This window comes from Equus caballus, chromosome 20 (genome assembly GCF_041296265.1).
Source record: "Equus caballus isolate H_3958 breed thoroughbred chromosome 20, TB-T2T, whole genome shotgun sequence".
Lineage (NCBI taxonomy): Eukaryota > Metazoa > Chordata > Mammalia > Perissodactyla > Equidae > Equus > Equus caballus.
The window spans coordinates 60,882,429-60,905,321 of NC_091703.1; the positions used below are offsets into that span (position 1 = coordinate 60,882,429).

A 22,893-nucleotide genomic window follows, 5' to 3' on the forward strand; every position below is an offset into this window, starting at 1 on the left:
GGATATTTTTTCCAGTGAAGGATTTGTACTGTATGGTAGTCAATCTGGATTTAAATGCTCAGTTACGAATTATAAACTTTTCTGCTCTAAATGTCATATTTAGTTGAAAGCTAATGTAAAGTGAAGCATCTACAACAGATAATTTAAACACATTCTCTAGTGATGTTTGAGTCATTTTAATTTGTATTGGCTCACAGAGCAATGTTCCTTACATGCTTTAGTTTGATTTGAATAGCCTATTTCTGTATATACTTATAAAATAATTTCCATATAAAGAAATTGTCTTTGGCTCATAGGAAAGAGAATGTTGATGCATGCATAAATAAGTGCAAATGGATCAGAGACTCTCTTTAAATGTAGTCAATTTTTTTTTTATACTATGGAAGCATTTTGAACTTTAAGAAAATAAAATTCAAATATTATGTTAAAATACAAACACAGACCTATTTCCTAACATCAAAGACATATTCAATAGGTATCCCTGTTTCACTGTTTTAGTACTTGTCCAAGACTGTAACTAATTTGCACAAAATGTAAATTTTGCTGGATATCCTTTGTTTCGGTTTGCTTCACAGTCATATCCTCTTTAGTGACTTTCAACTGACACCTGAAAGTATTTACAAAGGGCAAGGGATTCTTGATATTATGCAATTGCTCCATAAATCTAACATAAAGAAAATCGTAAAAAGTAAGGCTAGAAGTGATAGAAAAAAAAACAAGAAAAAATATGTGTTACGATTCCACACTTTACAGACCAAGAGATTTGTCTTTTCTCCACTCAAGGTAAGCAGTAAGCCTGGAAAAACTTCACAGATTAACGAAAATGCACACAGAACTAGGTGAGAGACTAGCATGCCAAGACACTAGCTTACAGGGGAACCGTAGCTGTTGGACAGCTCATAAATATTTGCATGGTCTTGGTCAGCATTTTCCTACAGAATCAGTCAGAAGCCATCGTTAACCACCTTGAGAAATCACCACGTGGTTAAGGGATTCTCAAAGGCCCTGTAAGCAGCAAGTTCTCTCTGTCAGCATAACTACACAAGAATCAGTTTTCCTTGATGTTCATTAGATCAAAACCTGGTAGAATTAGATGATTCAAATGTGTAATGACACTAGGCTAAGATATTGCCATGAGAATGATCCAGAATGCTTGATGTTCATTGCTTAAAGCTACCTATCCTTAGACAACTTCACATGGCCTGCCAACATTTGTGTCAATGATTTTGATGTGTTCTCTAATAGTGTGGACTCTTATATCGTTGGATATGTTAATACATTCATTCTTCCAGGTGACACTTTAGTCCAGCAGCCAGGAAGCCATACTTTCTCTTTTCTATGTTGCGTGCCTAGGCTCACATCCATTATGTGCTGTTCTTAGAGTTTAACTCTCAATGGTGAATTTATTTTTCTAATTTTGAGCTTGATAGGGAACATCTTGTTATACTCCCAAGTGCTAGCAATGCAAACTTATCACCTTTTTTTAATTAAACGTTTCTCCAAGTAGATTTTAATGGTTTGAACTTTTCTCTCTCTGTATATATACACATACATCCCAATGCATGCCACCACAACGTATCCCTAGAGAAACTTCCATGTTTTCCTTATTTAAATCTCAAACCACATGGCAAAGCTTATTGCACGTTCACTAAACTATCTCCACTTTCTGTTGGACTATGTCCTTCGGTCGCTCTTGTGTTTATGTGAGACCATGTGACTTCCTTCTAACCAATGAAATGTGAATGGTCACGAAGTGTGCTATTTACAGATTGATCCATAAGAATCTGCTATGTGTGAAGCTCTAGCCTCTTCCCGTAGATGGTAACCCATACAAACTTTTGTTAAAGATAGGGGAGCCGCAAGAAGGAAGTCGCCTACGTCACTACATGTCTATTTAAAGGAAAATATCTGAAATCAGACGCACTCAGTTGGATTTTATATGAATGAAAAATAAATTTATATTATATTAATTTAGTGAGATTTTGGACGTTATTGCTATGGCAGCTAGCATTCCACTAACATATCAATCTTTGCCTCATCTGGTCTTTCTGATAATATTCTTTGTTAGCTACAAGAAAATTAAACCAAAATAAACATTTCATACGTGGCTGGCCATCTCTTTTTCCATAACTGCTCAATTACACTGAATGATATAGGCATTGCAAATATTTAACTTTAATTCATTAAACCTTTAATTTTGTATATTTATTTCTTAAATTCATGGTTACCATAGTTTATTTATTTTGCCAATATATCTTTCATTCATTCATCTGTCAGTGTGCATTGAGTGCTTATCGTGGGCAGCATAATGACTTACTCACTGATATTTATTGAAAACTTAATATCTGATAAGATGATGATAGTCATTTCTACAAAACTTCATGACTTTTAAAGTATATATTTTTCTTTCTGAATCTGTATTTGAAAAAAACAAGGCAAATAGGATCTTTTGAATCAGAGCTTTATGAGAATATGGTCATACACTTTTCCATGGACATTGTGTCACTCTCTATGTCTTATCTCAACAAATATTAATTGATCAATTTCTGTCAGTGACTGTTGTAAGTATTAAGCATGAACTAGTCAAGAAGATGCGAAAAGTTTCTCCCATCAAATAGCTTGTATTTTAGTAAAGGAATCAGAATGAATCAATTAATGCCAATTAGTAACAAGTGGCTTAAGAAAATTTGTAAGATAAATAATAAGGAAAAACAGGCAGGGCTGTTTTTGAAGGAGTGGTCAAGGAGTCTTCTTTGATCGGGGCTCTGAATTAACGTGAACGTCCGAGGCAAGAGCATTCAAGGCATACAGACCGGTAGTACAAAGGCCCAGAAGTGGGAACATGCTTTGTATGTTTGAGCAACAGCAAGTTGGGCAGAGTGGACGGAGGATATGGTAAGGCCATCAGTGGATGGAAGTGAGGTCACAGACGTGGCCAGGATCATGGAAGATAATTTGTTTCTTTGTTTGTTTATTGTTGAATTTGGACTTAATGCTGAGAGTGATGGGAAGTTTTGGGATAGTTAATATTTAGAGCAGGAAAATGACATGGTATGCTTTATATCATGAAAGGAATTCTGTAATGCTATGAAGATTATAGAGTCCGAAGGGAGTTTGGACGTGAGGAAAGGATGGAAGCTGGGACACCAGTTGGAAGCTAGACCTAATCTAAGCAAGAGATAAAATACATTGATCTGGAGTGGAAATGGTAGATACAGTGAGTAAAGGTTACTTTCAGGATATATTTAGAAGGCGGAGCCTTTGCTATATGCTGATAGACTAGATGTTTGGAGTGGAAAAAAAGAAGTTTAATGACGATTCCTAGGTTCTTCCTCTCAATGGGATGAGTAGTGGCGCCATTTACTAATTTGAAGAACACCTGCAAAGACAAGTTAGGGATTGGAGTTAGATCAAGATTTCTGTTTAAACACTTTAAATTTGAGAGGCTTATTAGCTATCCAGAGATGATGTAGAGTAGGAAATTGGGAATATGAGTCTCTACTGTGGCAGAATTACCCTTAACTCATTTCAGTTAAGTAAGAAAATATGATTTAAAGAAAACCAGTGTTAACCCATAGCCCTTTTCTCCAATTCTCTAGTCACAAGCTGGAAAATGGCACAGCCACAATTCATACATAGGTAATGAGGCTCCAGAACCCACACTCACAATCACCATGCTATATTTTTGCCTCTTGCTACATCTTCAACATTTGCTATGACAGTTACGCCCTATAGTTGATTATTTGAGATAATAAAATTAAAACATCCTTCTACTCTAACACCCTGTTTAAAATACACCACTATCAGTTAAATTTAACGATCTTAAACAATGTGTTAAGATCTGAGCAAACCATTGTCTACTATTGAAATGTTTACCACCCCAGTCGGTTATTATTTTTCATTCCATTGACAGTAACAATTGAAGATATAATGTTATACTTCATCCGTATTTTCTACTTGAAATGATGAGTATGTAATACAAAAAAAAAAAAAAACTCAGTTTCATATCAATCTAACTCTGTGGTTTAATCTACTTTCCTCAGAACTGGTGGGCCAAATTTACCCTATAATGTTTACTAAAATAATTGATAGCTTGAATTTTTCTAACACAATCAAAATATAAATTACTAATAGATTTCACTATTTATATAGAGAACTGTCTACATAATTTGTGGAGACCACTGCAAATGAAAATATGGGGCCCCTTGTTGAAAAATATTTCAATATTCAAGTCAGCAACAGCAGAACATTAGACCAAGTGTTGTGTGTGTTGGGGGATGGGGTGTTCTAATGGTGGGGTCTTGTACAGTTCACAGATCACATACCCATGATGTTGACCTGCAAATATATATTCATTTTGCCAGACTATATAACACTGGATCTACCCCCTTGTAGCTTGATACTCTTCACAAATTGGCTCAGAGTAATGTTTGCCTTCTTCAAATGAAATATCTTTTTGATAATTAGAAGAAACATTTCAGATGATTGGTACGCTAAAATTCATGACACGGTTTTCCTTGTAGAATCATAAAGGAAACATCAGGCAGAGGAACCAAGAGAAGGTAACCAAGTAAATCAGTTTCTAAGGATAGGCTTAGTTCCCCATCAATTATAGTTCTAAGAAGGGATAAACTCTTCCCAGGTCCGTAGACAGTGAAACTTTCAGTTCATCTAATTGGAGTTATCATGTGTCATTAGGGAAGGTTCAGTAAACTGAAGTTCTCTTCGAATAATCTCTGCTTTTTAGCAAACGTTTGCATCATTTCTATCATTTCCAAATCTATCAAAATTTCATTACCTATATTTTACTATATAAAGTTCTCAAGTCACAAGTTACAAATCACTGGCCGGTCACAAGAACAATAACCAATGGTTTACATCTAGTTAGTATACTTCTCCTGTAACTTGTTAGTTAGATAAGGGGGGAAAACAATTACAAGGTGAAACTTTATTCCCATCCTGTCTGTGGTAGGCAGAATTAGAAATTCTAAGATAGATCCAAGACTTTCTGCCCACGCCAACCACCCCAACCACCAGCGTATAGGCCCTGCATGATACACGATGGACTTTACCCCATGGTTAGGTTAGGCAATGTTCCATGGTAGAGTTGACCTTAAGAAAGGGAAATTATATAAGCCCTTTAAAAGCAGAGTTTTCTCTGGCTGGTCACAGAGGAGGAGGCTAGAGATTTGAAGTATAAGAAGAATTTGAACCCCATTGCTGGTTTAAAGATAGAAGGAGTCACTTGGCAAGAAATTCAAGTGACCTCTAGTTGTTGAGAGCAGCTCTCAGGCACAGCCAGCAGGGCATCAGGGAATTCAGACTCACAACCAACCGGTGGTTATTATTGAACTGAATTCTGCCAACGACAGAAATAAGCTTGGAAGCGCGCTTTCCCCGCAATCTGTAGATGAGGATTTAGCCCAGCTGAGACACCATGTCTTCCCTTTGTCTTCTCAGCCTACCTGGAGTAGTTTCATGCTGTCAATAATCTCTACCCACCTCACTATCCTCTGGTTGCATCTCCTCTCCTCATTTGCCTCTGTAACCAATTCCCTTTACTGTAAATACTAGAAATGGTTTCTGTTGTCCTGGTTAAGACACTAACTGACTCAGTGTTGCTGTTCCATAGAGCATCCTTGGCAGATTTCTGTATGCACTTATCTAAGGGGAGCAGGAGATGAAAGATAAGGTGGGTGTCAGCCTGAAAGCAGGAATAACATTCTGAAGATTGATATCATGCACCCATAATGATAGAAAAGAATCTATATTAATGATCAGAGATCAAATGTTAAGAATACTTTGGTATAAAATATGTAATATTGAGATATTTTTGTGCTATGCAATTGGGCTAGATAAATATTTTTTCATTTTCAGTTTTTCAAAATTTTTTATATAAAATCGACATATATAGGCCATGTCAATAATCAGAACTGTTAATAGTATGACTCTATGCCAACTTGGCTTATATGTCTTTACCAGCATATTAAAATTAAAATGCCTCTAGGCAGTGGACTATGTTTGTTCCCCTCTCCCCCGAATGGCCAGGGCTAGGATGATGTCTGGTGAATAGTTATGTAGCTGGTGCCAGTAAACATTTGTTGGAAAAATTAAGGGATGACATTCCTTTGAACACACGTTTTTATTAACTACTTGTAAAAGCCACTTCTTTTTCCCCTATCTAGGCAAACGTTCTGGAATAGAGATTCAACAATTCTTCTACACATTCCATTCTTTCTTCAAGCCATTCTAATCCAGCTTTCATGTCACGTCACTGAAAATATTCTTGTGAATTTCCAGAAATACAATCACACTGTTAAATTCGAGACAGAGTTTTTGGTCTCCTTCTTATTCAAATTCTCAAGAATATTTAACAGAATCCACCACTGTCTTCTGAAACATTCAATGTCTCTCAGTTTTCCTTTCTCTCTCCCTACTTCTCAGTCTTTCCTCTTGGCTGCTTCTTCTGGTCTTGAATTTGAAATTTCTTGGGGCTTCATCTTCAACCTTTTCTCTTTTCTTTCTACATTTTCCCCAGAAGTGCTGCCATCTATTCAAAAGACTTTTCAAAAGGCCAACTATTCAAAAGATATCTATACATTGATGAGTTCCAAAATTATATCTCTACTTCACACCTCTCTGCAGTATATTCCTATAACCAACTACTCATTTAGCATCAGTAGTTAAATATCTCATGGGGAGCTTAAAGTTCACATGGGCAGCATTACAGAATTGAGCTGCTGATTCAGCCCATTTTCCTCTAACTAACCATCCCCTCCCAGTAAATGTACTAGCACCATTCTATCACTCAAGTTGTCTTTTATTTCTTGCTCTCTCCTATCTAACACATCTACACAATACCATGTCTTCCTAATTCTTCCATAGTATATTTTAAATCCAATCTTTTACTCTATTTGCTTTGCCACAACCATAGATGAAGCCATCAATATCTGGCTATTTTCTTCACTCTTATTTCTACCCTTCTTCCAGACCCTTCTTCACAGAACAGACATGATATTTGAAACATCTGAGTAAGGTCACATACCTCCTTTATTGAAAAACTTTCTCATACATTTCTATCACATTTGAATAAAACTCAAACTATTTGCTGTTCTTTGTGACTCCCTACATAATCTGATGCTGCCACTTCTGCAGCCTGATCTTCTCTCTTGTTCCCACCATACCTACCATGCTCAACTCATATTGTCTAGTCTTCACTTCCCCATTTTGGGCAAGGTCTTTTCCTGCTCATGACTCTCATATACATTGATACATCTGACAGCACATCCATACGCTCACTCTTCCTTTAGATTATATTTTCTCATCCCTAATGTAACAACTGAAGTGCCCGCTCCTTAGAGAGATCTTCTCTGCCACCTACATTATTTTTCTCTCACTGTAACTTTCTCTTTTCCTTCAGAATACTAAGTACAATGTGAATTACATTTTTATTTGTCTATTACCTTGATTTATATGTCTTTCCTTGGATACTATAAGCACTACCAGGCAGAAGTCCATGTCTGCTCCATTCTGTACTCTACTCAGCACACTATATGCTGCCAGCCAATGAGTGTTTACTGAATGAATATATGACTAATATTCACAAAGTTGTTTCTATAAATTAAAGTGGTTGTGCTTGCAAAATATATAAGTATTTTCACCTACAACTTGTTTAATTGATGTTTAAAACACAAAATGACCCTTCAGATGCCTTTAAATTACAAGAAAAACAAGCAACCGAATATGAGAATCCAACAGATACCAGTCTTGACTTACGGGGTGATTAAGTTTACTCTGAACAATGAAGACTCAAATCATGTGACTAGCTTGTCATGAGGCCAGAGATGACGGAGGAAAAATAAGTGCAATTAGCGCTTATACTTCCCCTTTGTGTCCTCTGCATTAGAGAAAAAGAATTTCTCCCTTTTCCAGGGTCTCTTGTTAAGGAATGCTAATGCTGCTGAACAAAGATGGGCTAGGGACAGTGGGTAAGTTCTTTGAAATTTTAAGAATGGGAAAACTAAGTAAGCTCAAAGTCATTTAGCAACATCCATACACCACATTTAAAGATGTATGAAGTAGCTCCTGGGCTTTGGGTACTTAGAAATATAGAGCCCTGAGTTTTTCTGTTGCTTAGTAAGTCACTGGAGGGGAGACGCAAGCTGGTAGAAGAAAAGGTCCCATTACCTCTTGTGCTGGGTGGATTTCCTGGGGATAATGACTAGGGCATTGGCCTACGGAACATCATGGATGCTAGTCTCCCACAAATGGTACCTTCAGGCCAAAAACACTCTCTGCAGAGTAGCTTTGACCGTTTTCAGGACAACTATTATAAGCTAGAGAAGGCTTATGGGAAAAATCACTCACAGAACATTGTTTTTTTCCCTTTCTCTTTTCTTCTTTCCTTCCTTTCTTATTTTTTCCTTCTCCTCTCCCTTTCCTCTCCTCTCCTCCATCTCCTCCTCATCTTCCTGCTTCTTCTTCTCCTTTTCCTTCTTCTTCTCTCTCTAAGTGTATAACTCTGCAGAGATTTCTCTGTGATACACAGTTAGAGGGATTCGAAGGGGCAAGATTAGAAATCAAGAGACTTCCAAGCACCTGCAAGGCCTCTGCTGAAGCCCAAGTGCATGTGGAACACCACCCTTCTTGAAAAACTCCATCAGATGGGAAATCAGGATTTTGGAACAGGAGTCTTGTGAAATATCCATCGAATTTCCAAAATCTGAAGGCCATTGATGGTTTACATGATCAAAACCCTACACAGCCTCGTATGAATCTTGTGATATAAAAAAGATGCAGCCTAAGGATTCCACTTCCAAAAATGAAAGGCTCCTCACATAGCATTGTTTGTGATAGGGCCCTCCGGAGCAGATGGGGATCATCTAAACTGGTTCTGTTGAGGCTAGGTCAGGGGTCCTACCTGGAGAAGTCAGTCTGATCTATGCATGTCCTTGGTACAAAGCATCCATCTTAATGGATATATATAGACAGTTCAACAGAGAGTGTGAATTATCCCTCTGCCTAGGCTGTGTGTGGCACTAAAGCTAAATGGATACTTGTATTTACTGTCTAATTCAAACATCTACCAAAAGTGTGCTGCACTTCTCAAGAATCTCATAGTGCTTGCATTCTTGTCTTCCCTCATGATGACTTGATAGCATACAACAGAAATTCTCATCCTCCAAAGGTGCATTTATTTATCTTCTTCCTTTTTTAAGACTGAGGATGTGGCTGAATGGGCTATCCATTCCTTGAACTTGATGCATCATGTTTATACCTTTCTCTCTCCCTCAAGTTTAAGCTAATTCATCTAGAAAGACTCCTGAGAATCCATCTTGGAACTCTGCAATGCGGACCTATTTTATATTAAATCCTAGGTTATCCACAATATCCTGTCATGAAAATTTTAAATGTCCTTCCTAGAGGAGGATGATATTGGTGATTTCTGGGAACATGACAGTGTGTGGCAAAAAAATCCTTCAAAATGCTTTCAAGTATGTTGATCACTTGCTGATTCAAATCAATTATTTTTCTCTATCTCAAATAAGGTTTAAGATAAGAACTAAAGTCCTAGACCATGAACAAAATCTATGCACCCATAATTCCATGAAGCTACGCAAAGTCTGAAGAATATTGAGAATTTGTGGAATTTTCACCCCATTTAAGTTTTATAGTGTGTGGCCTATATAACTGTGAGATAAGCACCTCCTTGGTGCCTGATAAGGAGGCCTCCACTTTCTTGAAGATAACTTTCTTTCCTCTCATTGAATTTGGCTACCAGATCTTCAAGGGGTTTGCTGTAGTCAAGATGTCTCTGAAAGCAGAAGTTCAGTGCTTTTCTATACAACTCTAATCTGCAGGGGCAACTTCTAGAGGACAAAAGAACAGAAGGATAAAAATATTGAGGACTGGACTGAATCAGACTTTTTTCCTGATCTGGCCAGAGGCAGATGTAAAATGAAAGGCAAGTGGAAAGACAGCTCAGAGAAGTCAAGGGTAATACTAGAGAGAAACGCTCAGACAACAGATATTACTGAAGAAAGTTAATGAGGCAAGAGGTCAAGAGACATTGTTTAGAGGCAAGGCCTCAAAAGTATATACACTAGGTGTAGAATACACGCCAGAGTTATCTTTTAAAACAAAAGTCTGACCAGGGTATTTCTCAGCTTAAAAAATAGTCAGTGGGTTACTACTTTCCCTAGGAAAAAGTAAAAATGATTCAGCCTAGCACACAAAGTCACTGGCCATTTCTCAAAACTTACTCTTATTTTTTCCCACTTTTTCACATAGGCTATGCTAATTGCTACTTCATATATGGGGTTTTACTTCCTGATTCCTGCTGCTGTCACATATTCCCACCATGAACCTCGGTAACCTAGGTAACTCAAGTTTTTTGATTCAGCTCAACATTCTCTTGGAAACTTTTTATGTTCCCTGAATTTTTTTTCATACTCACTACTGTGCTTTCATGAAACATTGTGCAGACCTTAACTTGGCTATTATCTATCATATTGTGATTGTTGTTTGACATATTTTGCAACCCCTGGAGTCTATAGCTTTTTTAAGAGCAAAAATAGTCCTTAAATGTCAGGCTCAGTGTGTGAGATCACAGGTTAGCAAAGGATACTCTTAGGGAGCTTGTGGTCTCAGGCTATGTGAGGCTGCTTCATGATAACTGAAAGAAGAATATAATAGTTCTAATGAGTGGGAAACCCAAGAGCCTTTGATCTAGTCAACTCTGATTGATTAGAAATGTTGAACTGGAGTCTTGGGACAAGATCTTCATACTACTTGGTTTCCACTGAAGTTCACAGGTGACTTATTAAAAGACCCTGTGGACTACAAAGGGTCCATAATTTGAGGACCAAATTTTAATCACTAAATGAAAGGTCCCATTTGATAAATATTATACATTTAAAAATGAATTACACATACAAATTACTCAGAATGATGTACATAAATAGTATATTTCTAATACATTTATAATGAAGATAAACTTTTTTTCCTTTTTCTGTACTGCTAAATACATCTGTACATAAAAACCATAAATTACATTTTTGGACTTACCGATAAATTATATTAAAACTCCCTTTGTAATAAATTTGCTCTAAATACTTTTCTACTGTTTTCACATTAAAAAAAACAACTAAAAGTTCAGATCAATTTTTGGAAATAAAACAACCCATATAGCAATAACCATATTATATTTTGATAGAATACATATATGAATAGGGTACCTCCACATTTTAAGTGGATGGTATTTTATTAACTTTCCACAATGAATAAGTTCAATTATATGTCAATTATTTTTTCTCTCTGGCATCCTAATCAAAGAGGTGCTAGTAATCTTCTTATGTATTAACTACATTTACAGATATTGGGCTTCAAAAAGCAGAAATAGTTTGAATTTTAAAGTTACAGGCTTGACTGTGATACAGTGCATTTTGGAAACACCATTGTATTTAATTTAAATTTAAATAAGTCATATTTGATTTAATTTAACTCAATAGAACAAAATTAAGTATCTACTCTGTGTCAGCCATCATAGCAGAATCACTTAATAACTATCATCGTGACTACAGGTGCCAATTAGCACTATGACTAATACAACTAAATCTTTGAGGTCCTAAAGTCAATGGGGTCCTCTAAATTGTGTTTCCAAATTCCCCTCTCACTGAAATCAGGCGTGTTAAAGATTTCCCTGAGACCAATGTCTGAATCACCAGTCCTAGAATTTGATGCGTGATTCAGAGCTCTGAATATGTATTAATAAAAAGCCACTAAAATATCTCAGAAGTCAAATACCCTGAGCAAATCCACTATTCCATGAAGACTAGATGAAAGTAGCAGATACTACAGGTTCACCATGGTGAACACCCAGGATTCCCCAATGGTCATTTGAGAGCTGGTAAGTAGAAAGCTAAGATTTTCTTTCTTACCACCAAATACCTATACCATTTAGGGTATCTTTCCTCAGGCACAGAATGCTAAACCATTGCTTAGTAGAAAAGACATTTATTTCATGATTATTTCCTAATTCCTGCAATGGAAATAATGTCTTCATTCTCCGAATCTCTATAATCTTTATTTATTTACACCTTATGCCACTCACCTCTTTCTAATCAGTTAGAGTTGTTTCTAATCATGTTTTATCTCCTCTTCATTTGTTTTAACTCCTTAATGCACATCTCAAATAATTTTGTTAATCCAAGTCCAATAATACACACATTCTAAGTGGTAAAAAAATGTGTAGCAGCATGCTTTTTCTTTTTAAATAATACACCCTCACATCCTTCCATTTGCATTCCTTGTAAATAACCTGCAACCTTCCATATGTGTTCTCTTTGGGGCAGCTTCAAGCTACAGCCAATCATTCTTGCCACACTTGTCACTCAGGCTTGCTCTCCTATTGGAACTCCTTCCTGAGCCAATTTAATCAAATCAAGTTGAGCTCTATACCTTTATTTTGACATCTATAGCATCTTGTGCACACACCTCTACCAAAATACATTCATTAATAAATATCTTTTATTTGTCTCTCTCTCTCTCATTGGGCTCATTCTATACTACCCAAAACAGCTACAGTTGTGTGCATGACACACACCAATGATTCATCAAAACATTGATCATTTTACTCTTTCCTTTACCTGATATTTCATTTAAACATAAAGCTGGAATCTTTATTTTAAAACATCAAATAGGATGGCTTCTGAACACCAAGTGTATCTATTTTCTATCAATCCTGTGACAACACATGTTATCTTTCTCCCTTCAGATTGCAGTGGGCTGGGCTTACAGTTAGACTGCTTTGAAGCTGAGAACCTGCACACAACCCTCCCCTTACTTGGGAAATGCAAGCGCAAATGACATGAACACAGTTACGCAAAGTAAGACAGGAACAAATCAAGCACTAGGGTACAAGGAGACCATCTAACACCTACAATACAGCAAACGCAGCCAGCAGAATACACCGTGCTGCATGTCAGCGCCCCAGAGCTTGTGGAGACCAACAGCAACAGGTCTTCCTCTTTCCTAGAGATTGACTCTTTTCTTAGTATAATGTATTTTTAATTAAGTAAAAAAATAACTAGCCCAGGTCCATTGAGTATGAACAAAAAAAAAGCCTCCTAGGTCACAAGGGAAGCGCTAAAATCCCGCTCTTTCTCAGTGGCAATGCCAGAAAAAGCAGGGAAACAGAGATTGGTTTCTATCATCAAAGAAAGGCAGTAGATGTGGGTTATCAGATTTCCTCCTGTGGCCCAGCCTGCATTTAATTATTTACAGAATAAACCTGCAGATGTAAAAAGCACAGTTATAATGTAAGAATCATGTGAAAGAAGAAATTTTGGTGTAAAAATATAAGAGAATTTTTGTAGGAATTAGATGAGTTAAATCTCTCTTTTAGTGCAGATTGCGTTTGCCAAGAGAAATTTGAGCACAGCTCAGAGGGAAAAGATCCAGAACCCTAGGTGAATGCAGAATAAAACCTTCCCCACCTAGTTAGCGTGTATGGGTATAGTCTTTGGATTCACTGGACAAATTTAATTCTAACATTTACCAGCTACGGATAAGTGTTCCAACCTCTCTGGGTCTGTTTCCTCATCTGTACAATAGGGATAATAATGATTTTTAAGTCACAAGTTTGTTTTAAACATTAAGTGAGGCAATACATCCAAAACAGCCTGGCAAATACTCAAGGCTTCACAAATGATAACTAATTTTAATAGTGCCTTATGGTCAAGTGATATTTTAAATCACTTTAGCATTGCAGAAAGGAATCCATTCTATCTTTAATGGTGTACGGTACTGCATCCAATAGCCTTTGTATTGCAAGTTTATTATATGATAAACACCAAAATATTAATAGTCCCATCCATATTCTTTTTCATTTGATAAATAAAGATTTATTTAAAACCTATTATGTAGTATCAACCTTGAGAATAAAGATAAACAAGATGTGCATGGTTCCTGTTCTCATGGAGCTTATTGGAGAGCAGACGAGTGGAGCAGAGGAGAGAGGAGGGGAGGGGAGGGGAGGGGAGGGGAGACGGGAGGGGAGAGGAGACTGGAGAGGAGTGTTTGGTCACACATTAAATATATAGCCACACAAATAATTGATGCATTTTAGTTTTAACAATTGCTATGCAAAAAATTATAGAACCTTCCCTAATTGCTTATGAAAATTCAAAATGCTGCAGCAGTTTGGAAGACTGTTCAGCAGTTTCTTACATAACTAGACATACTTTTACCATAGGATCCATCAACGGCCCTCTCCCTGGTGTTTATCCAAATGCACTGAAAACTTATGAACATACTAAAACTTGCACACAGATGTTGATAGCAGCTTTATTCATAATTTCCAAAACTTGGAAGCAACCAAGATGTCCTTCAATGGATAAACTATGGTACACCCAGACGGTGGAATAATATTCAGTGCTGAAAAAAACAAGCTATCAAGCCATAAAAAGACAGGGAAGAACTTTACATGCATATTACTAAGAGAAAGAAGCCAATCTGAAAAGGTTACATATTGTATTATTCCAACCACATAACATTCTGGAAAAGGTAAACTAAGAAAACAGAAAAAGATCAGTGATTGCCAGATGTTAGAGGGGAGGAAGCAATGAACAGGTGGATCACAGAAGATTTTTAAGGCAGTGAAAATACTCTGCATGATACTATAATTGTGGATACATGCCATTATCTATTTGTCAAGACACCAAGAGTGAACGCCAATGCAAACGATGGACTTTGGGTAATAACGTGTCTGTGTAAATTCATCAATTGTAACAAATGTACCACTCTGGTGGGGGGTGTCGATAGTGGGGGAAACTATAGAATGGATTTTGGAATCCAGCCTATGCTTTTATTTTGGAAGGTAGTTCAATAATATCTTCTGCCCATATCTCTACCAATATTGCATAGTGATATCTATCTTAATAATAAATGAATAAAAGGCATGATGTAGAGGAAAGAATACCAATCTGTAATTGTGAGCATTTAAAATTCTGTGCCCAACTCTCCAATGGACTAAAAATGTTACCTTAAGTATGACTTATCACTTAACTCATCTACACCCTCATGCTATAGAGTTGGAAACTGAGGCTCAGAGAACTTTCTATCTAACTGAGGTCTAAAATGTTAAGCCTATTTTCCTTTGGGGCAATATACAATACCAAAAATATTCTAAGGTTCTACCAAATACAAACAGTACTCCACCAGCCATATTTAAGTAAGAAATAGATACATAAAGATGAGAGGTAGAAAATCATTATGCATAATATCTAAATAGCTCTAGGGGGTGGTCATAATTCCAGTCTAATTCATTTACCAATAGAAACGACTGTTCTAAGATGTTTAGATTACACATAATACCTGTGCCATATGTCCGTTATATAAAATGTAAAACAAGCTGTGGTTTTGTTTTTGCTGAGGAAGCTTAGCCCTGAGCTAACATCTGTGCCACTCTTCCTCCACTTTATATATGGGTCACTGCCACAGCATGGCTGATGAGCAGTGTAGGTCTGCACCCCAGATCCGAACCCATGAATCCGAGCCACTGAAGCAGAGCATGCCAAACTCAACCTCTATGCCACAGAACTGGCCTCCAAGTTATTATTTTTGATATTCTGCTTCTAAAAATATTAAACTACATTTTTTATCATAAATTATATTTATGTAATACAGAGAACTTCCTCTTTGCACTGTTAAAGTATATGTTTTCACTCAAATTTGCACCTTTCCTCCTTCTTCAAAACTATCACATTCCTTGGATTATAAAACACTAAGTTCCTGTGTTGTTCAGAATGCACATCCCTGTTGTTTATGGTGAAACTAGTCCTGAGAAGCAGATCGAGCCTTTTTTCTAACAGGCTGTCTCATATTTAGCGTTCTCATTAGCAGTACTGATCGGTTTCTGCAATAGGCTTCCAAAATGAGGCGCAGACGAACGCCTAGCGCTCAGAGACAGCTTCCTAACCCTTGGAGGAAGCCATTGCCTTTGTCCCTTGAGAAAGCTCTTCTGATGACTACTTTACTCAGGATTTGCCAATTGCCTTATTATTTTTAATATTAGTACCTCGGACAGTCTCCTAGTTAATGTCTTTATTTTCTTCAGCAGATGGTCTCCTGCATTTTGAACCCATCACTGACTTCCTTGTTACCCCACACACATTTGTCTGCTCCACTCAGCAGAAAACTCTCTTTGGATGAGAAATTGAAACTAATGAATTGTTACATTATTTTGAGGATCTAGGCTACTGCTCTGTGCACAATATATGCTGAAAATATGTTAAAGCAAAGTATCAAATTTTTCCTTAAAAGGAGCATTGTTGCCATTTTTTTTGTGCATTCAAGTGTTCGCATGTGGACCTGCCGTCTTTGCCCTAATTTGAATGTACGGACACTGCATGTTCATGTATGTCTTTATATGATTTCCAAGTACTTTGCCATGGTGAGTGTCCAAAGGATGTGTTTTGACTGACCTAAAAATACCAGTAACTTGAGTCCAAATATAAATGTGTCACAAGCAATGAACATCTGTTTCTTCAAAAAAGAAATTATGAGTTTATCTAAGAATTGCACCTTTGCTTGTTTACGTTCTCTACAGAGGCAATAAACTTTAACTATTTAATAGGATGAGTCATAGAATCTTGAATACAGTAAATACTTATGAATATATTTATTAACAATATTGATGACTTTATATCATGAGAAAATAAACACCAGAACCAAAAAGAAACATCAAATCAAATGGTCTATCTTGCTCTCCTGTGTCTTGCTTTTTAGCTCTATTCTGAAGATGACATTTAAAAGCCAGATATTGTAAACAGACTGGACTGCTGTAGAACTCAGAGCTTTTTTTCTTTTTCAGAAAATAGTTTTCCCTTTGTTTTCAACTGTGTTTAATACAAATACAGGTTTCACACTACATAAAGATCTGTGTTTTAATTTAAAGAATGCAATTATCAATTTTATTGACTGCTATCGTTTGCAAAACACAATAAGCATGACCCACTGACGGTCATCAGTTAATGCATGGATCAATCTTGTTTGGTAGAAACTCACTTACTGAGGAAGAAATGAGCAGTGCCGATCAAATTAAGAAGAGGGAGATCATTTGTCTTGAATTTTCTAGCAAGTCTAGGACATACAATAAATTGTGTTCTGTCACTTAAATTCTACAGAGCGTTTGAATTTCAGAATAATGTAAGTACTTCAAGGCTTTGATTCACTTGCAATTGAACATGTTAAAAAGTATAATCCATATTAATTATCAGCTTATCAGAGATTGTCACAGCCCTAAACATTAAGAAAAACTTGAAAGTCCAGGTCTTTAATATTATCTACCAAAAATTAATTTTCAGAAATAAAGAAAAAATAGGTTTCCATCCTCCTACCCAGCAGGGGCTGTTCATTTCTCGAGTTATTCTTCATTGTCAAACAAAGAATAATTGTAGTAATATTAATTTTCTCTAATCTCATAAACATGCAGCTGAGTTAACATTTTTATATGGCAATGTAATCAGTGGAAGTTTTTAAAATAGCTTAAATAGAAGGAATATAAAAAAGAGTGGGGCATCTTTCTGAAGATCTATTTAAAGAAGAAAGATGTTGGAGGGAAGTTTAAGTTAATATGAAGAAATTTAAGGGAAAGAGAATTGCTACAAATTATTTTGGCAAAAGGCTTAATGGCTTGTACTAAGTATTTTTGTTTCAAGTTATATTCAGAAATCACATGCTTGCATATTCCCAATAATTGGGTATATTTTCATGTCCTTTAACACAGATTGCATGTGATATTTGTAACAGCTGGTATACTTGTGTGTGCAAGATAATTTATAAGTTTTTAAATTTTCTACATGCTAGTGGAGAATCTGATTGCCAGCTAAATTGTCATCCTTAAGGAATCCCATGAGGGCCTCTGGCAACTCTGGAAAATAGAACAATCATTCGAGGTAAGACATCTGAGAAGCCTAATTAGAATAAGAACATCAGTTTTTTAAAAATACATTGAATTTCCCGAATGAAGGAAAACTCATCTATTTTCCTTATGAAATACATTCATTGGTCCTTTCATTCTTAAAACAATCACAAGACTTCTGCTTTCTAGTCCAGCACGTAAGAAGCTTAGAAGTCATCGCTCCCTTCTTCATAAACATAAAAAGCTGAACAAACTGAAAATCAACCACGCCTGTTAGATCTGTCAAAGAATTGAGATCACAGGGCAGACTGCTCCCCTACAAACTGGAGAGACAGTCAGGCAAACAGAGAATCACAGTTCACCAGAGCAGAAACTCCAGAGCAGAGGCTGCAGCTGGAGCCAGTACCAGGACAGGAAAACAAACTCATTGACAAAATTCTGGAGGCCCCGTGTGGACAAGCTGGAGAGTTAAAAACTGCAGGGGTGCCCAGTCTTAGGGGATCCCCCATACTTTTACAAGTTTTCCCTCCAGGAATTCTACCAGGTTCTCACAGTGAAAATAGGAGAAAAATCCCCTTGTGCTTCCAACAGGGAGAGGGGTAATAGCCTTTTTAAAATACTCCCAGAGCATTCTGCTCTTCCTAACAAAGCCTGACCTCAAAGGAAACTATTTTACCAGAGCCTAATCAATATGGGGGAAGGGAAATACCCAACTCCAGCCCACTGAAGTTCCCTTATGCACCCAAGACGGAGGCGCTGAGAAGTACAAGTGAGGGTCACAGCGGAGGTGAGGCACAGGCTGGCTCACAGACTGAGGCTGATCATGGGACTATTGAGAGCTTCCCTCCCTCCACACCTTACCCACATCGATAGGGCTTCTTTATAATAATGGGATTACAACTGAAAGAATGCACATCTCAGATCTATTTGAGAAGTCTCTAAGGAAACCCTCTGACACCTATAACTACACCAAATAGCAAACATGGCTTTCCTCCACTCCAGATACAAATAAAGTTTCATACTCATGGACTATTTATCTCAGTTACTTTTATCTAGCACATCCAGTCTGGCTACAAATGTACAATTACAAGCCATAATGAAAGACATAAAAAAGCAGTTTGAAGAGATAGAGACAGCACCAAATCAGACGCAGATATATCAGAGATTTTGCAACTATCATCAAGCAATTTAAAACAACTATACTTAATATGCTAAGGACTCCAATAAAACAACCCCAACAATAAAGACCCAAATGGCCCAAATAAAACCAAATGTATTGTATTCTGTGCTTTTAGGAATTCTATAAGCATCCCTGCTCTCGGGAGCTCACAATTTATCAGAGCGGCAGAGAAATAAGCAAATATTGCAATAGAATGTGATAACTGATGCAATGCTTAGTCTCCTCTCTTGTGCTGCAAGCATGCCATGACTCAGGCCCTCTGTTAGTCGTCACCTCTTCCCTACCCCACTGTGTCATCCTCACCACCAAGACTCTGCATGCACACGTAATCCTTAATCCTAATGCAAATCCATTTATCAGCCTTCTAATCCTTCTCACTGCTTTGTTTCTGCAGCCTCTCTCAAATTCTGTATCTTTCTGTGAATGACATTCTTTTTAAAGAACCTAAGATACCAAAGAAGTTTGACATTTCTTCAGGATAATGATTCCTATGATTTTATATCCCATTTACTCTCAGGATTAGTTGGGGGAGGGAAACAAGAAATCTAAAAAGCAATTTTTCAAAGATCTTACGCATTTGCCATACCTATTTTCAAAGTAGTTTAGTCATTCTATTCTTTTATTTCACTATTTATGACTTTAACTTGATATGACCATTTCTGTCATTGACTTCGAATTTTTTTTAATTTTCTTACATTTCAGCAAAATATTTTGCTTTTTATCCTAATTAATAATTTACATGCTATTTTCAAGAGTATGTCTTTAGGTACATCTAATTTTAAATGTCTATATATTGCTATAACATTGATATGCATAACATTTAAATGTTAAATTCTTTTTCAATAAACCAAATTTTCCCATCTTTATCTACTCTTTTTAAAGCATATCTAATGCACCAACAAAAGTAGAATCCCCCTTACCTCTTTGTAGCTTTTTATCCAGATGCTATCTCTTATGATAGTTTTTAAGTTTTATTTTAGCTTTTAACTACTTGAAAGAGTGGCCATGAGGGTATTCATTTCAAAATAATTTATTAAATGCCTTACTAAAATATAGACATATAGTTATGTGTTGCTTAATGACAGGGATACATTCTGAGAAATGAGTCATTAGGCGATTGCGTTGTTGTATGGACATCACAGAGCATACTTACAAAAACCCACGTGGGATAGCCTACTATACACCTAAGGTCTATGGTCCTAATCTTAGGGGACCCTCGTCATACGGGTGGTCTGTCTTCAACCGAAATGTCATTATGTGGGCATGACTGCATTACATCTGTAACATTTCCCTCTATTGAGTAGACTTGCGGTTTTACAAAACTATATATTTTTCAAGATTTTTACATTTTCAACATATACTAATGTATTTTTCCTTCAGATTTGATTTTTTTTTTATTGAAAGACAAGGCACAAGTGTTGATACATATCTCCAATGTAAAAGGCAATATCCCAGGGGATTAACTAGTTAAAGGACTTTTAAGGATATTTATCAGTAAATATTTTGGATTAATCAAAACATATCTATGAAATGAGCATTTAGATTTCATATATCAGGATGCACTGGCAGGTGAATATAGTTAAATCAAGGATATATTTCAGTCTTTCTCTTTCTATTGACTTTTAGAGGAAGCCGTTATTGGTGTAATCTGAGGGGTCATAAAATTCACTTCCTGGCACCAAATACCCACAGGCAGGTGTCAGAGTGCTTGAAATTCTTCCTCAAAGATCATTCTTCAGCAAACTGAGATTGGAGGACTCTAAGAGAAAGGAAGGTGAGAGCTGGGTTTTAGTTTATTCATACACCTCTCAGAAGTGGGCCTTGGGAATACCATTCAAAAGGGAAGAGAATCTGACTTAAGCCCAGGCTTTCTCAAATTCTTTTGTCTTGATGACAGGTATTGACCATTTTTTTGTTCAATTCCTTAACCACCTCCAGAGACTCCTGCTTCTGACCTTTCCTTTCTGATCTTCCAGCTCTGAGCAGACTCCAGCTCCATTCATACTTGTGCATCTTCTTAGGCGCCTTCCCCTGAAATCTGACTCCTTAATCTTGCACTGGGTCACCTGATTGCATGCCCTCTCTAATCAGTTAGCCTTAATCTCGGTTAAGACTGTTCTACCTATTAACAATATTTATAAATGTACATTTAAAATTCCTGACAGCAGTCTTGCCAATTGCTGTTCACTTACTATATTCATGTGCTTTGGTCAGCTTTAATAAAGGATTGTGGTCAAAAGCTATCTTTTAATAAAAACATTTCTACCAAGAGAAGTTTATTCTGGTGTTAATGGAGTTCAGACCAGTCCACATTTGCCAAGCAAGTGCATGCAGCCTCCTTGGACATACATACTCTGAGCCCACCCCTGGAAGTAGTGCTATGTCCTTGGACAAAACAGACGTCCTGCCAAAACCCTGACAATACTAATTAATTCTTCTACTGGCGTGCTCCTTCCAAACGCATTAAAACATTAAAGGACAGTGCATCAAGTCACTTGTACCTTAGTGTGGATCAATTTATCAGAATGCTCTTCTCCTGAAAGGAAGGGCTAAGGGCCCGTGTGATGGATGGACAAGAAGGGAAAAGGGAATGGCAAAGTGTAGTATGTGCGGGCAGAGGAGGAGGCAAGCACTAAGATTAACTTCTCCAACCCTATTTTTCATCACACATTATTCTATAATTTACTATATTTTAAGGACAATGGAAAAACGTATCACAACAAAAACCACCAATAATATTTACCACAAATCCAGGTATGCATAAACACGTCGAGCCAAAGCTGGGTTCATTTCCCACGCATATTCCATGAGCACATGAGCTGGGAATGCACGCATCGAGTTCCTTCTCACAGTGATCTCCTGACCATCCTATTAAACACAATCACAAATCAGATATTTGAATGTTTAATAATAATGATGATAATTGTATTTATATATCTATATATGGTCATGTGCTGCATAATGACATTTCAGTCAAGGATGGACCATATATACAATGGTGGTCCCATAAGATTAGTACCATCGAGCCTAGGTGTGTAGTAGTCTACAATCTAGGTTTGTCTAAGTACACTCTATGATGTTCACACAATGATGAAATCACCTGACAAGGCATTTCTCAGAACATATTCTTGTCATTAAGCTATGCATGACTGTATATGTAACAAATAATACTATTTGTTATAATTGTGCTAGGTGTTGTATATAAATTATCTCAGTTTATCTTCAGAATCATTCCACCATGTCGGTGTCGCAATCCAATGTACACATCAGGATAGATGCGGAGAGGGCTGATGGCCACTCTGAGTTTATTATAACCAGCGTTTTAATATATACATAGCTTACATCTGTTAAACATACACAGGTGTTCTGCATGAAGTAATTAGCGAATGCCAAGAATTCTTAGTGATTTCTCAAGGAGCCCTCCCTTGGCCTCTGTTTTGATATTATCATGTTGTTGCTGTGCTCCTATATTTTTATCTCAGAGCAGGCAAAGTCTCTTAGGCAACAGTCCCTCTTGCTCCCGATATCGATATCGTTTCTCCATCTGTGCCCCCGGGCGGCCGCCGCCTGGCTTAGGTTGCCCCCCCAGGGGGTCTTACCCGTCATTGGCTAACCGGCCTTCTCACCTCCGGGTCACAGTTTGTTGGCAAGCTTTTTCCAGTGATTATTAACCCTTCCTATGTCAGGGGCGGCTACACACCAGGTACCTGTTATTACTACCTCTATTTAGCAGCTGAGAAAATTAAATTTGGAGAAGATAAATAATTTGCCTTAAAATCACAGTTATATA

The 22,893-nt window shown here is 37.0% G+C and overlaps 1 protein-coding gene across 1 annotated transcript in view; it reads right to left on the reverse strand.

Annotated features, from left to right (window-relative positions):
* The window catches only part of LOC111769165 (protein eyes shut homolog), a 1,017,614-nt gene that overhangs the window by 677,736 nt on the left and 316,985 nt on the right, over window positions 1-22,893 (reverse strand). Inside the window, exon 13 of the mRNA XM_070244139.1 lies at window positions 21,847-21,971. Coding sequence (XP_070100240.1) covers window positions 21,847-21,971 — 125 coding nt within the window. The remainder of the gene's footprint in view (window positions 1-21,846; window positions 21,972-22,893) is intronic.